General features: G+C 31.6%; 4 protein-coding genes across 4 annotated transcripts; 3 read left to right on the top strand and 1 right to left on the bottom strand. All coding sequences in view use genetic code 12, as the record gives it.

Moving 5' to 3' along the window:
* Nucleotides 1–2,231: 2,231 nt before the first annotated feature.
* CD36_16080 (protein Hex2) lies at nucleotides 2,232–5,192 on the top strand (the record flags this gene model as incomplete). Its single annotated transcript, XM_002418043.1, has 1 exon — nucleotides 2,232–5,192. One exon carries the CDS (start codon nucleotides 2,232–2,234, stop codon nucleotides 5,190–5,192), a length of 2,961 nt encoding a protein of 986 aa, XP_002418088.1.
* Nucleotides 5,193–5,809: 617 nt separating this feature from the next.
* Nucleotides 5,810–6,868, top strand: CD36_16070 (vacuolar membrane protein, putative; the record flags this gene model as incomplete). The annotated part of the gene is made up of 1 exon (XM_002418042.1): nucleotides 5,810–6,868. One exon carries the CDS (start codon nucleotides 5,810–5,812, stop codon nucleotides 6,866–6,868), a length of 1,059 nt encoding a protein of 352 aa, XP_002418087.1.
* A 1,154-nt stretch (nucleotides 6,869–8,022) lies between these two features.
* CD36_16060 (cpf1 genetically-interacting protein 1, putative) lies at nucleotides 8,023–10,956 on the top strand (the record flags this gene model as incomplete). Its single annotated transcript, XM_002418041.1, has 1 exon — nucleotides 8,023–10,956. One exon carries the CDS (start codon nucleotides 8,023–8,025, stop codon nucleotides 10,954–10,956), a length of 2,934 nt encoding a protein of 977 aa, XP_002418086.1.
* A 107-nt stretch (nucleotides 10,957–11,063) lies between these two features.
* On the bottom strand, nucleotides 11,064–12,338 carry CD36_16050 (methylthioribose-1-phosphate isomerase, putative; the record flags this gene model as incomplete). Its single annotated transcript, XM_002418040.1, has 1 exon — nucleotides 11,064–12,338. One exon carries the CDS (start codon nucleotides 12,336–12,338, stop codon nucleotides 11,064–11,066), a length of 1,275 nt encoding a protein of 424 aa, XP_002418085.1.
* Nucleotides 12,339–12,445: the final 107 nt, after the last annotated feature.

The raw sequence follows: 12,445 nt of genomic DNA, 5'->3' as shown, positions 1-12,445 counted from the left end.
ATGTACATGAAGACGACGATAACCTCTCCCCTCATGAAAAATAGAATGATAAAAAACCACGCGACATTTGAAAATATCCGGTCTGTTATAAACGAATACAATAAACAGTTCATGCAACTTATTACGTAACGCGTTCAGCTTTGCTATTTTTTTTTCTTAATTATACAATTCTGGAAGTTATTTCAAAGTTCGTTAAATAAATCGTTCGATAATTGATGGAAATCTAGAAGAAAGTGATTTGAAAAAAAAAAAAAAAAAACGGAGAACGCCGAAAGATTGAGGATAAGTTAAATTTTTAGTATCTAATACATACATCGTTCCTCCACTTTTTCAGAGTGTATAGACTTGTCAATATGATTTAACTATTAGTGAATAAATGTGGAGAAATGATAGGAGGCCATTTAGAGTTTTTAACTTCCTATTGTCGTGTAGTTTCATGCCCATTCTCGGAGTTTTACCTCCGAAACAAACAGAGACAGCAGAAAAAAAGTGAGTGAGTGAATAATTATTATACCCCACGTTTCATTACAGTTTGAATCATCATCATCATCAGTTGCATTTTTTTTTGAGTGTCACACGCTTTGCTTTGACTCTGTCTGACATGGTGACAGTTAGACATCTCCAGTGGTGGCATTCGTATTACTATTATGAAATAATAGTAAATGGTTTGGTTTTTTTTTTCTGGCTTGTTGAAGTAATAAAACTGGGAGAGAATTTTGTAACGTTGCTTTAGAAAATGTATATCTATTAAGCCAATAGTAATTTTTTATTTCTATCCTAGTTTTTCCGATGAAAAATAAAAATGACTCAAAATTGCTTTTTTTTTCGTATGTGAGTGTGAACTGCACAAATAATTAATAACCGCAAAAAAAAAAAAAATCATGTTTGAAACCCCGACATGCCAATATATATGGGGTTTTTGTAGTGGTTCCACTACAATTTCCATGTTTCCCCCAGATTTTCTTGTGTGTAAGGTGTGTGTGTGTGGGGAGAAGAAGAGAGATTTGAAAGTTCTAGATTGAGTTGAGTTTATAAAACCATCTCGTATGTCCGATTAGTTTTGAATCTTTTCTTCATTTGCTTCACCTTCTCTTGAGGATTTGGGAATTTACTATCTCTTTCTCTCTTGGTTTTTGTTTTTCTCTTTCTCTTTGTTATAAATATCAATGACCACATTTTTCGATAAAGATAAATGACACCACCCAATTAACAACCAATATATATGTTTAAGTGATATCGTACTTGTATGTTATCTTGCCAACAATTACAAACCGTGATGGAGGGGGGGTTTCTTCAATTGATTGAATTTATTATAGTACTCGCTTTTGTTTCAGAATTCTTTGCAGTTTAAAAAGGGAAAGAAAAAGAGAAATATATGCAATACACGTCATTCAACACACAAGTACAATTTCTTAAAAAAACTAAAAAAAAATAATCTCAACAATAAAGAGAGAGTTCAATATTTAATCTAATAGGGTAATGAAATTTGTATAAATTGTAGTGGTGGTGGTGGTGGCTGTGATATAATTCCCTCATCTATAAAAAGAAGTGATTTAGTTGCGGTAGCTCTCTTATAGTTATGAATATATGTATAGCAGAATATAACAATAGGGCTAAAGTGAAAGAATCAGAGTAGTCGTAGTAGTGTATAATGTACCAATAACAAGAATGAATGAGTGAGTGAGTGAGTGAGACTTCACTTTGCTAAAAAGAAAATATTTCTGAACAAAAAAAAAAAAAAAAAAAAAAAAAAAGAGACTTAAACCAAAAACTAAACAACAAAAGACAAAAGTAATTAATCTCTCCAAATAAATTAATTTACAACAATTTTTTTTACTCCTTCATCCTTGTTTATTCTTTTTCCTTTTACTTTCATATTCATCCTAATCCATATATACATACACATAGTTACATTTATATTATTATTAACACTTGCCTTTTCTTAATCAAACTATACAGTGAAGTGAAAGTAATATAGGGTTTAATATTGGAACAGATTATCTTAACCAATCTAATTCAACCCCTCCATACCTTTTGACACATTTCAATTTATTCATATACATTCATTTATTCATATACAATTTTTTTTTTTTGTTTTTAGTTTCCCACACACACATATATAACTTATTTTTTGTTGTTGTTGTTGTTGTTGCCCTTGGTATTAGTTAATCCTTGTCTTCTCATTTAGAATCTCCTTGTTTTATATTTATATTATTACTCCTTTTTTTTTCATGTCGTTATCAGGAGAAGTATTTTCAGGAGGGGCAACCACTTCTCAACATATCGAGGCACAAGATGATGATCATTTTGAAAATACAACATTCAAATTGAAAAGAACTAGATCTATGGGATTATTAGATGAATTTATCCCTGACAAGCTAAAAGAACAAGATGGTAATTCAGAAGCAAATTCAGCACCATCCACAACAACAACCAGTTCAGGAAACTTGGCTGCTATGGCTGCTATGGCATCACAATCAAATTCACCGTTTGTTGATGAAAGTCCAAGTAGTCAACATTACGAAGCTACAGAAACCATATCTAACAACTCCGATGCCAATGCAACCCAATCATCAGTAGCACCTTCACCTCCCTCTCCTGTCAACTCACCTTCACCAGCATCATCACCAGCATTAGATTTAAAATCTCCAGAATTGTTGCCACATGATGATACAGATTTAACTGCTGAACCTTCCCGTCATGTTGATTATTTATCCCACCAATGGGACGTTTCAGATATTTGGAAATCATGGCGATATGTTATTTCTAAAAGAAGAGATGTTGCTAATGCAGCAAGATTGGAAAATGCTTCATGGAGAACTTGGGCTCAAAGACGGTCTAATCTCAAGACTATAAGTCCAGAAGTGGTAAATTGGTCGAAAGATAGTGATGTTACTTGGCTTTATGGACCTATATTAAAAGATGATGACCATGTGAATAATGAAAATCATGATTCTGATGCCATTGAAACTACTGCTACTAGTTCAGTGGCTGGTGATATATCTATTGCCAAAAAATGTTCAAGTAAGAATGGACCCAAACCAATATTGAAAAAGCGAACAATGGAACAACTGATGATAAGTCATTCCAATTTATTAAAATTACAATTGGCAACACAAATACATCAAAAGAAAAGAGAACAAAAGTTGAAACAACAAGAAGAATTGAAAAGACAACATCAATTGAATCATCCAGATGAATATTTTGACCCTGAAGCCCTTCTGAACAAATTAAACAGTCAATATAAGAATACAACTCCGACTCATAATAGTAGTGTTGCCAAATTACAAAATTTGTTGAAAACTTCCAATTCCTCATCAACTGCTAGTTTGAAAGATTTGATTAAAGATGAAGCTGTGGTTGTGCCTTCTTCAGAACAAATAAGTCAGGATCAAAACCAAGAGGATGGTAATGTTTCTGGGGATATTGGATCCAAAGCTGAAAGACACATACATTTCAATGATGAAGTGATGCAATGCATTGCTGTTGATGTTTATTCTGATGATGACCAACGATTTAATTCCGGTGAAGATTATGATTCCGATGATGATGATGATGATGACGACGATGATGATTATTATGATGAATATGAACCCTCCAATGACAGTCTAGCTCAGAGCCACCTATACGAAGGCGACGATGAATCCATAGAGGAAGAAGAAGACGATGACGAAGATGCATCTGAAGATGAGGAGGAGGACGATGAAGGAGGGTTCTTTTTAAATGTGAAATCCAATTCCAACGCCCCCTTAATTTTGGGTCAACATTCAAGTGGATCAACTTCAACACCAGTGGCACCATCTTTAAGTCGTCACACAGATATCACCGATGATACAGCATCAATATCTACCACCAATAGTAAGTCTTATAAAACAATTCAATTATTACCTTCAACTTCTATCAATTATGGTTCTGATGAATCTAGTGATGAGGCAAACCCTTACACGTCAAGTCTTTCTCATAATGTCAACAATGAAATTAGTAGGGGTTATGATTATTATTATGATTACAACACCGTGTATACATGTAATCCAAACAACTCAGTGTATGCATCTTATCAAAGTCCAGATGTGGTTGATGTTCCTGAAAATCTTGATATGGGATCGAATTTCGATTATGAGTTTATTGAGAATAATGATAGTATTCCTATGGTGGATACAACATTTGAAAATAATAGTACCATTAATAATATGCCAATTTCATATAGTCTGCCGTCATCACCTTTGTCAGTTGCTATTTCTGGTGGAGGAAGTAAGAATTCTGGCGTTACTGCTAATTCACCTAATTTCCCTATAGTTAATGTCAACCCCAATTCACAATCACAATCCCAAACAAAACCAAAAGCGTCTCCTTTCCAATTGAGTGACTCAGAAGATGATTCAGATAATGATTCAGATGATTCAAATGATGGTATTTCAGGATTATCAATAGGTACAAGAAGATCCAGTCAAGCTTTAGCTGAACTGGTTTTCCAATCATCATTGACAACTTCATCACAGGAAAACCCCGTACCACAACATTTCCCTGATACTAAAGAAGCAGAACCAGTTGATGAACATATTTCCAGTATTAACCCACGATATTCTTCGACTTCGATTTCCAAACAACCTACGAGTTCAAGTTCTCTTTCACAACTGTTTTTCGGAGGTGCTGGTGGATTTAGTAGTACTGATAAAGAGTTATCCAAACTGTTTTTAGGAGGATCGACCTCGTCTGACGAAAAGATTACTACTGATTCAAACCCAGAGTTTATTCAAACACCAAATAGAGATTATACACCTTCTCCAGATAATAACACTTTGACTCGTACATTATCTAATACATCTAAGAAGTCTTCACCATTACCACCACAAACAACATCAGAGAATGCATTCAGAGGAGATGGACAACACGTCCCTCCACAACAACTGCAACAACTGCAACCACGACGGGGATTATTATTTGATGAAGGTGATTCTGAAGATTCTGAAGATGAAGGAATGGTTATTGGTAAAAGAGAAGATAAAATTCATGGACAAGGGTATAATGCATTAAGTCAAGTTGCCGATAGAAATGGTATTCATAGTCCAAGTCCACAATTTGGTAATGATAATTTATATCATCAACATCAAGATCATGACCGTGAACATGAAGAAAATCATAAAAATCTTGTTGGCCAAGCTAGAGGTTTAGCTAAGCATTTTTTTGGATAAAAAAAGAAAAAAAAATGGGAAACTCTCCCTGAAGAAGGAAGAATAAATATATATATAATTGAAGGGGAGAAACAGAATTATAATGTTGTTGTTTTTTTGAGACAAGATATGAAGAAACAAAAGTAATGAGTTTTGTTATATAGTTAAATGTATTTCTATATATATATATTATACATAAAATAAAAATGTTGGATTATTATTAGTGGTGGTGGTGAAAGTGGAAATGTCTGTTCTTTTGTGGTTCAAGTTCTGGTTTAATGATCATTATTACTTGTCCCTCTCGTCACATATGTTGGGTGAAACCAAGAGGGGAGACAGTTAATCAATATTGCATAAGGTGGAGCATATATGTTGTTAGAACTAATATGTGGTGGCAAATTATGTCATTGGTAGTAACAAAGTACTTCTCGCTCCCTCGGTCGGTCAGTCCCCTCTCGACCTAAAACAAAAACACAGCAACATTAAAAAGAAGAGAAGGAAGGAAGGAAGGAAAAAAAAAATAATAATTGAGATAAAAAGAGAAACGGTTTTTCTTATTACAACTATATATTTAACTCAACCTTAAACAATTCTATAAACTCAATACTGTATTTATTATTATTACTGTTGTTAGTACCATGGGTTGTGGAGAACTACTATCTGTTCCACTTGTATTCTTATCATTATTTTCCAATGAAAATGTTCCTTTTTATAAAACAGAGAATGCAACCTCTAGTGATGATGTCAATGATGGGAAATGTGAATTAATTGGAACATTTTCTTTAATGACTCAAGCCATATTAGGAATGTTATGTCTTTCTTCATTATTAATCAAACGATTTTATGAATATCCAATACGACGAACTTGGCCAGTTTGGATATTTGATGTATCGAAACAATTGATTGGGGCATTAGGAGTCCATATTTTCAATGTTATTTTATCAATGGTTAAAACTGCTCCAGAGATTTGGCTCATTAAAAATAATATTAGTGATGATGGTGATAATGATAATGATAATTATGATGATTCTGGTGACACAAAAGATCCTTGTGATTGGTATTTTTTAAATATTGTTCTTGATTGTACTATTGGAGTATATATTTTATATCATGTATTCAAAACCATGAATAAAATATGTCAAGATTATTGGCATATTACTCAAATTGAAAGTGGTGAATATGGACCTAATCCTAATAAACCATCAACAAAAGCTTTTTTAAAACAATTAATGGTTTATTTTACATCATTAATGATTACAAAAATTATTTTATATGGATTAGTTGAATGTTTTGAAAATCAATTATTATGGTTCACATCTCATATTTTATTAATTTGGTTGAATGAATATCCTGATGAATTTGAAATTTTCATTGTTATGTTTATTGTTCCAATAATTATGAATTGTTTACAATTAATACTTATTGATAATTTTATTAGAAATCAAATGTGGATTAATATTAATAAACGAATGAGATTAGAATTCCCAAATTTTAGTGATGAAACTGAAAGTGTTCAACAACAAGATATTATTCAAGCACAAAGAGAAGAAGAAGAACAACAACAGAAACAGAAACTTCAGTTTAGTAACAATACTATTCAAGATGGCAATAATTATAGTAGCAGTAGTAGTAATAGTGATAGTTTACTTGGAGAATCACATAATAAAAGCAATTATGGTACTTATAATGATGTATAGAATATATAAATACATACATATATTATACAGATACATTTATTATTAGAAACAAATATAAATAAATTTTTAGGTCTCTTTCTATGTACAAGAATATAATGGTAACGGGTGAAGGATGTTTATCATAAACCTTTGGTATTTTGTTGGCAATAAGTCTCTATTTTAATTGATTGGATTTGGAGTAAAACCATAACTTTTCATACATGAAGTATATTGATTAATAATCAGTTTACAATCTTCACTTTCTATACCTTTGAATAAAGTACATTCATCTCTTTTTTTTCTTTCTTCAATACAAACACAACATGGTTTTGGTTTGGATTCAGTTTGTTTATTTTCGGAAGACATGTTAATTAATGAAAGAATATTAGAATGAATAAATGGAGTTGTTGTTTTCTTTCGAAGTTTCTGGTTGAATAAGTAAAGAAAGAAGAAACAGTAATAAAGAATAAGGAAAAAAAAGTGGCGTTAAATTATATTTTTCATGGTTATAAAAATTTGTGTAATTCCGGAAATATTAGTAATAATAATGGGAAGCTAGCTAGCTAGCTAGCTAGTTGGGGGGGGGGGGGGAAGGAAAAAAAAAAATCAATTCAAAATCCGATAAATATATATAAACCTCCAAAGTATGGGAAAATCTTAATAACTTCCTAATGATTATTTTGTTAATATATATCCCCTGTATGACAACATTAAAATTATCACCAATTTTAAGAAATCATAAATCTGTGTTTATCCAATGAAGAAGGTTATGGTTTTCATTGATCCAAGTAAAGATTTGCTGCTGCTGCTGCTGCGTCCACACCCTCGTAATAGTTAAATATATAGACAACACATGGAATTCTTCTCTGATAAACTAAGATTCTAAGTTCCTAAACATTTTTTGTGTATATTCCCATATCTATTTACAAGACATTAATAGACATAAATCTTTCTCTGTTAATGATTGTATGTAGAAAGAAGAAGACTTTTTTTTAAAAAAAAGGGAAAACCCTCTTGTTCTTTCGTTGCAATAAATGTGTTGTAAAAAAACCTAAATCGGCAAAAAAAAGAAAAATCAACAACAAGTCCAAAAAAAAAAAAAAATAGAATCAATTTGATCAAAACAGATTTAGTGAATTTAACATACACACTATCAACACCTCCACCCCCCCAATATGACTGAAGATTCTTTGAATCTACCTAGTCGTGTGTCCATGGATGATAGCAGTATAAATTTGAATGATGATTTAGTAGTACCTTCAGAAAATTCTTCTAATTCAATACTATCCAGCACCAGCAACGTCAATAACAAGACCCCCAATAACAATAACATACACCCTCGTCGTGGACATAGACGTACTGGATCAGCGATTTCAACCAACTATAGAACTAGCATTGATAATGAAAGTTATATTCTGTCAGGGACTTTTTTCAATTTTGCAAACCTAGAGGACCAAAAAGATGATATATATTCACCATTAGGTCCCAATTCAATCTATGCATTAACAATTGGTTCAGATATTTCTAGAGCTAAACGTCATCGAGCTCCAAAATCACACGTGACATTAAATGGAGGGGCTACGACTATATATCATGTGAATACACCCACAACGAAAGATATACCGCAAATTCAATTAGTCAAATTGAAAAATAAAGTTTCCAGTAAAGAATTGGATGAAAAATATGTGAAAACCATTGCTTCAGAATATAAAAAGTTTGAGTCAAGTTATAACCCTTTAACTGAAGATATATTGCTGAAATTGTCCCAAAATGAACGTAAATCTAGCATTGATTCTTCTACTTCATCGCCATCATCTCCTACATCAATAGAAAATCCAAAAGAATTATCAACACAATTAGACTCTATTCCTCAAGTTTTCCAAGATCCAGATTTTCGATTAGATGATCCGAGAATATTTAAACAAGTCTTGAAAGGCACTACACTAATGTTTGATGAAAATGACCCTAATCTGAGTATCACTAATAATACAGAATTACAAGAAAAATTATCAGATTATTTGGATATTGTGGAAATGAATTTAGTAGATGAAATTGCCAAATCTTCCGATTCATTTTTCAGTACAATTGGAGATATTGAGAATATTCAAAAGAAATCCACCGATTGTGTCACCAATTATCATACGCTTATGAATAAAGTTGATCAATTAGAGAGAAACCAATCACGTAAAGGTCTTGATATATTACATAAAATGATTGAAAGAAGAAATGTTGAAACTCTTGAACAATCCTTATTGCAAATACAGTACATCACATCATTATTTCAACTAGCCAATAAATCATTTACTCATGGTGATTATTCCAAAGGGTTAAATCAAATTTCTGCCGTGGAAAATTTGTTAAAAGGAGTTGACCATGAGGATATTACTGATGAAGAAATCCAAAAAATATATCCAAAACTAAATCTTATTGATTTATCGTATTTACCTGCATTTATTCATTTACAAAATGATTTGGCAACTCTTAAACGTGAATGCTCTAAAGGATACATTGATGGGTTTGTTGAGTTATTAGTAGAAGACTTGAGACACCATTTTAATAACGTTCCTGTCAAGGATACTTTGAACAGAATATATGTCAATAAGGATAAAACTAAGAAATATAATTCTAATCCAATTAATACCACCTATCTCAATTTTGATGAAACAACAAAAACTACTTTGCGTGAGTTTGTTAGTAATTTGGCCAAGGCAGGATCTTTATCACAAGCATATTCCAACTACCAATCAAAATTTATTACTGAAATTAAAAATATCATTAAACAAAATTTACCCTTACAAAAACTGACAGATATGTCCAACACTTCATCACGAGCATCACCAATTCCAAATGCAGAACCAGCGCCAGCATCAGCACCACCAAAACAATCAAATGCATTAAGCTCAAATATAAAAACATTAACACCGAAAGAGTTTGAAAACATGCTTTCCCAGACCTATGCACAACTTTCAGAATGTTTAAGACGACTTACTGTTCATCAAAAATTATTATTAGATATTGCATTGACAAGTATCCCACCAACTAGTGACATAGACATTATGTCCTTGGACATTACTAATGCCATTCATAAGGCTATAGAATTGACTCAAATTAGATTAATGAAAGTTATTAATGTACGACTGGAACAAACTGGAGATTTACCCATTCCATTTTATTTCAGGTTATATTCTATAACCTCAGCTTATTTACAAGAATGTGAAATGATTAATCCGGCATTTGCATTTAATGGTGCAGGAAATGTGTTGAGTGAATGGTTTAATAACCATGTTAATTATTTTGTTCATAGAGTTCATGTCAATTCGGTAAAGAGTATGATAAATGAGTGTATGAAGGAAAATTGGAAAATCACTGATAAATCAGATTTATTTGTTTCTGCTCAAATCATTATTAATGAGTTTATTGGTTATGGTGAATATATTAGTCTGAATGGATCATCGGGGTTTTCTGGAGATACTTGGTTGAAAGATTTTGATTTTTATGAATCAGATGAACAAAAAACAGATTCAGTGGAAGAAAAAAATGGCGGTGAGCTTTCGTCTGTGTCTAGTTCTGGTTCTGGTTCTGGTTCTGGTTCTGGCTCTGATTATTCCAAAAAGCTTATCATTGGAGAACAAGAATTCCTGGTTCCTAGTTTGGTATTAAAAATCTTGCCACAAATTAAAGATTATCTTGTGATCAGTAAAGCATTCCCCAATTATACATCAACGATCGAAAATAATTTATTAACATATTTCAAGGACATGAATTCTAAGGCATCACAAGCTGTTCTTGGAGCAGGAGCTACAAAAACTGCTGGTTTGAAACACATAACAGTTACAAACATTTGTGTATGTTATTTGTTTCTTGAGGTAGTTATGAAAATTATGGATATACTTACCGTTTCTGAAGTAGATTTCAATGATGTTATTGGTAGTTATAAAGAACATCAAAATCAATTGGTTTTGAAAATTGGTATGATTGTTCGAGATCGTGGTGCTTCAGACACAGTTGGTAAAATCTTACATCGAGTTTTAGGTGATGAAAGAGCAGGAAAGATTATGTCTGAATTAGGTATAGAAACAACACAATCTCTGTCTCAATCAAATGGATAGTTTTATATATATATATATATATATATCGGTTACTCCATTCCATTCTAATATTCTTCTAATTATAAATAATTATATATTTATATATATATATATATATATGTATAGATCTATTTAATCAAATTAAATTCCCCATTTTCATCTTTGGTGAAAACATGAGGATCTTCGGTAACAATACTATCAATCAATTCATGAGGAGTGACATCAAATGCTGGATTCCAAACCGATATCCCTGGTGTGGCGATTCCAACAGTCAATTTTTCACCCACATCTCCTGCTTCATTCAACAATGGACCAACTAAAGTTGTTAATTCATTAGCTGGTCTTTCTTCAATAACAATATCATCACCAGTTTTAGTGTTTAAATCAATAGTAGTTTTCGGAGCGGCAACAATAAATTTAATTTCTTTATTTATTGTTGTTTTTGTGGTGTTAGACTTCAGTTGTTGTTGAATGAATTTATTGTTATTGAAAAAATTTGCAATAGTTGATAATTGAAAGGTTCCAATTTTATTTGCTGTATCACCATTTTCAACAATTCTATCAGCACCGACAATAATGAATTTGACTGGGGAAATTTGGTTAGTTTTAATAGGTTTTTTGTTATCATCATCACTTAAAGTATTAATCAACGAAGAAACCATATTATCACAAATTAAAGTGAATGGGATTTGTTCATAATCTAATTCATAAGTAGTTAATTTAGCTCCTTGATTATAAGGTCTAGTTTCACAAGGATAAATATGATCTAACCAAAATTCTTCTTTAGAATTATTTTTTTGTAAAGCTTGATATGTTGAACGAATAATTCCTAATGCAGTTCCATGTCCTGATGTGGCTAATGATCCAGTATTACAAATTGTCATTATGGAAAAAGGTCCTTTGAAATTTTGTTCAGTTAAAGTATTAATAATATATTTCAATCCATTCTCACCAATCTTTTTATTATTAGCTAAATCTTCATCATATAAAGCGATTGCATAATCATATATTTGTTGATATATTTTTTCATTAATAATATCAGTATCATTAAATTCTTGTAATAATTGTTTAATATCATTTAAGGCATTGGCAAGATTTACTGCTGTTGGTCTAGATGTGATTAAATAATCCAAAGAATCATTCAAGTTTTCGATAGTTTTCCGATTTGAATCAGATTGCTTTAAATAATTGGAAACTTCAACGACAACAGAAAACGCACCAACAATGGCAATTGCAGGAGCACCTCTAACTTGCATTAATTTAATGGCTTTAAAGGCATCCTCAATACTAGTGATGGGAATATAGGTTGTTGAATAAGGTAAAAGTAATTGATCAAGAATTTCCAATTTGATATTATTTCTATCAAACTTTATAGCTTGAAGAGTTCTAGTAGTGGTTGACATTATCGAATAGTTATGACAATTGGAAGAAAGAAAACAAAGTTATTCAAAATGGCCATGTGGGCTAGTATAGTTGATATTTCATCTGGAGCTTCTTTTTTTTTTTTTCT

This window comes from Candida dubliniensis, chromosome 2 (assembly GCF_000026945.1).
Source record: "Candida dubliniensis CD36 chromosome 2, complete sequence".
NCBI lineage: Eukaryota > Fungi > Ascomycota > Pichiomycetes > Serinales > Debaryomycetaceae > Candida > Candida dubliniensis.
Note: the sequence above shows the minus strand (reverse complement) of the source record. Positions and strands in the feature narration are given on the sequence as shown.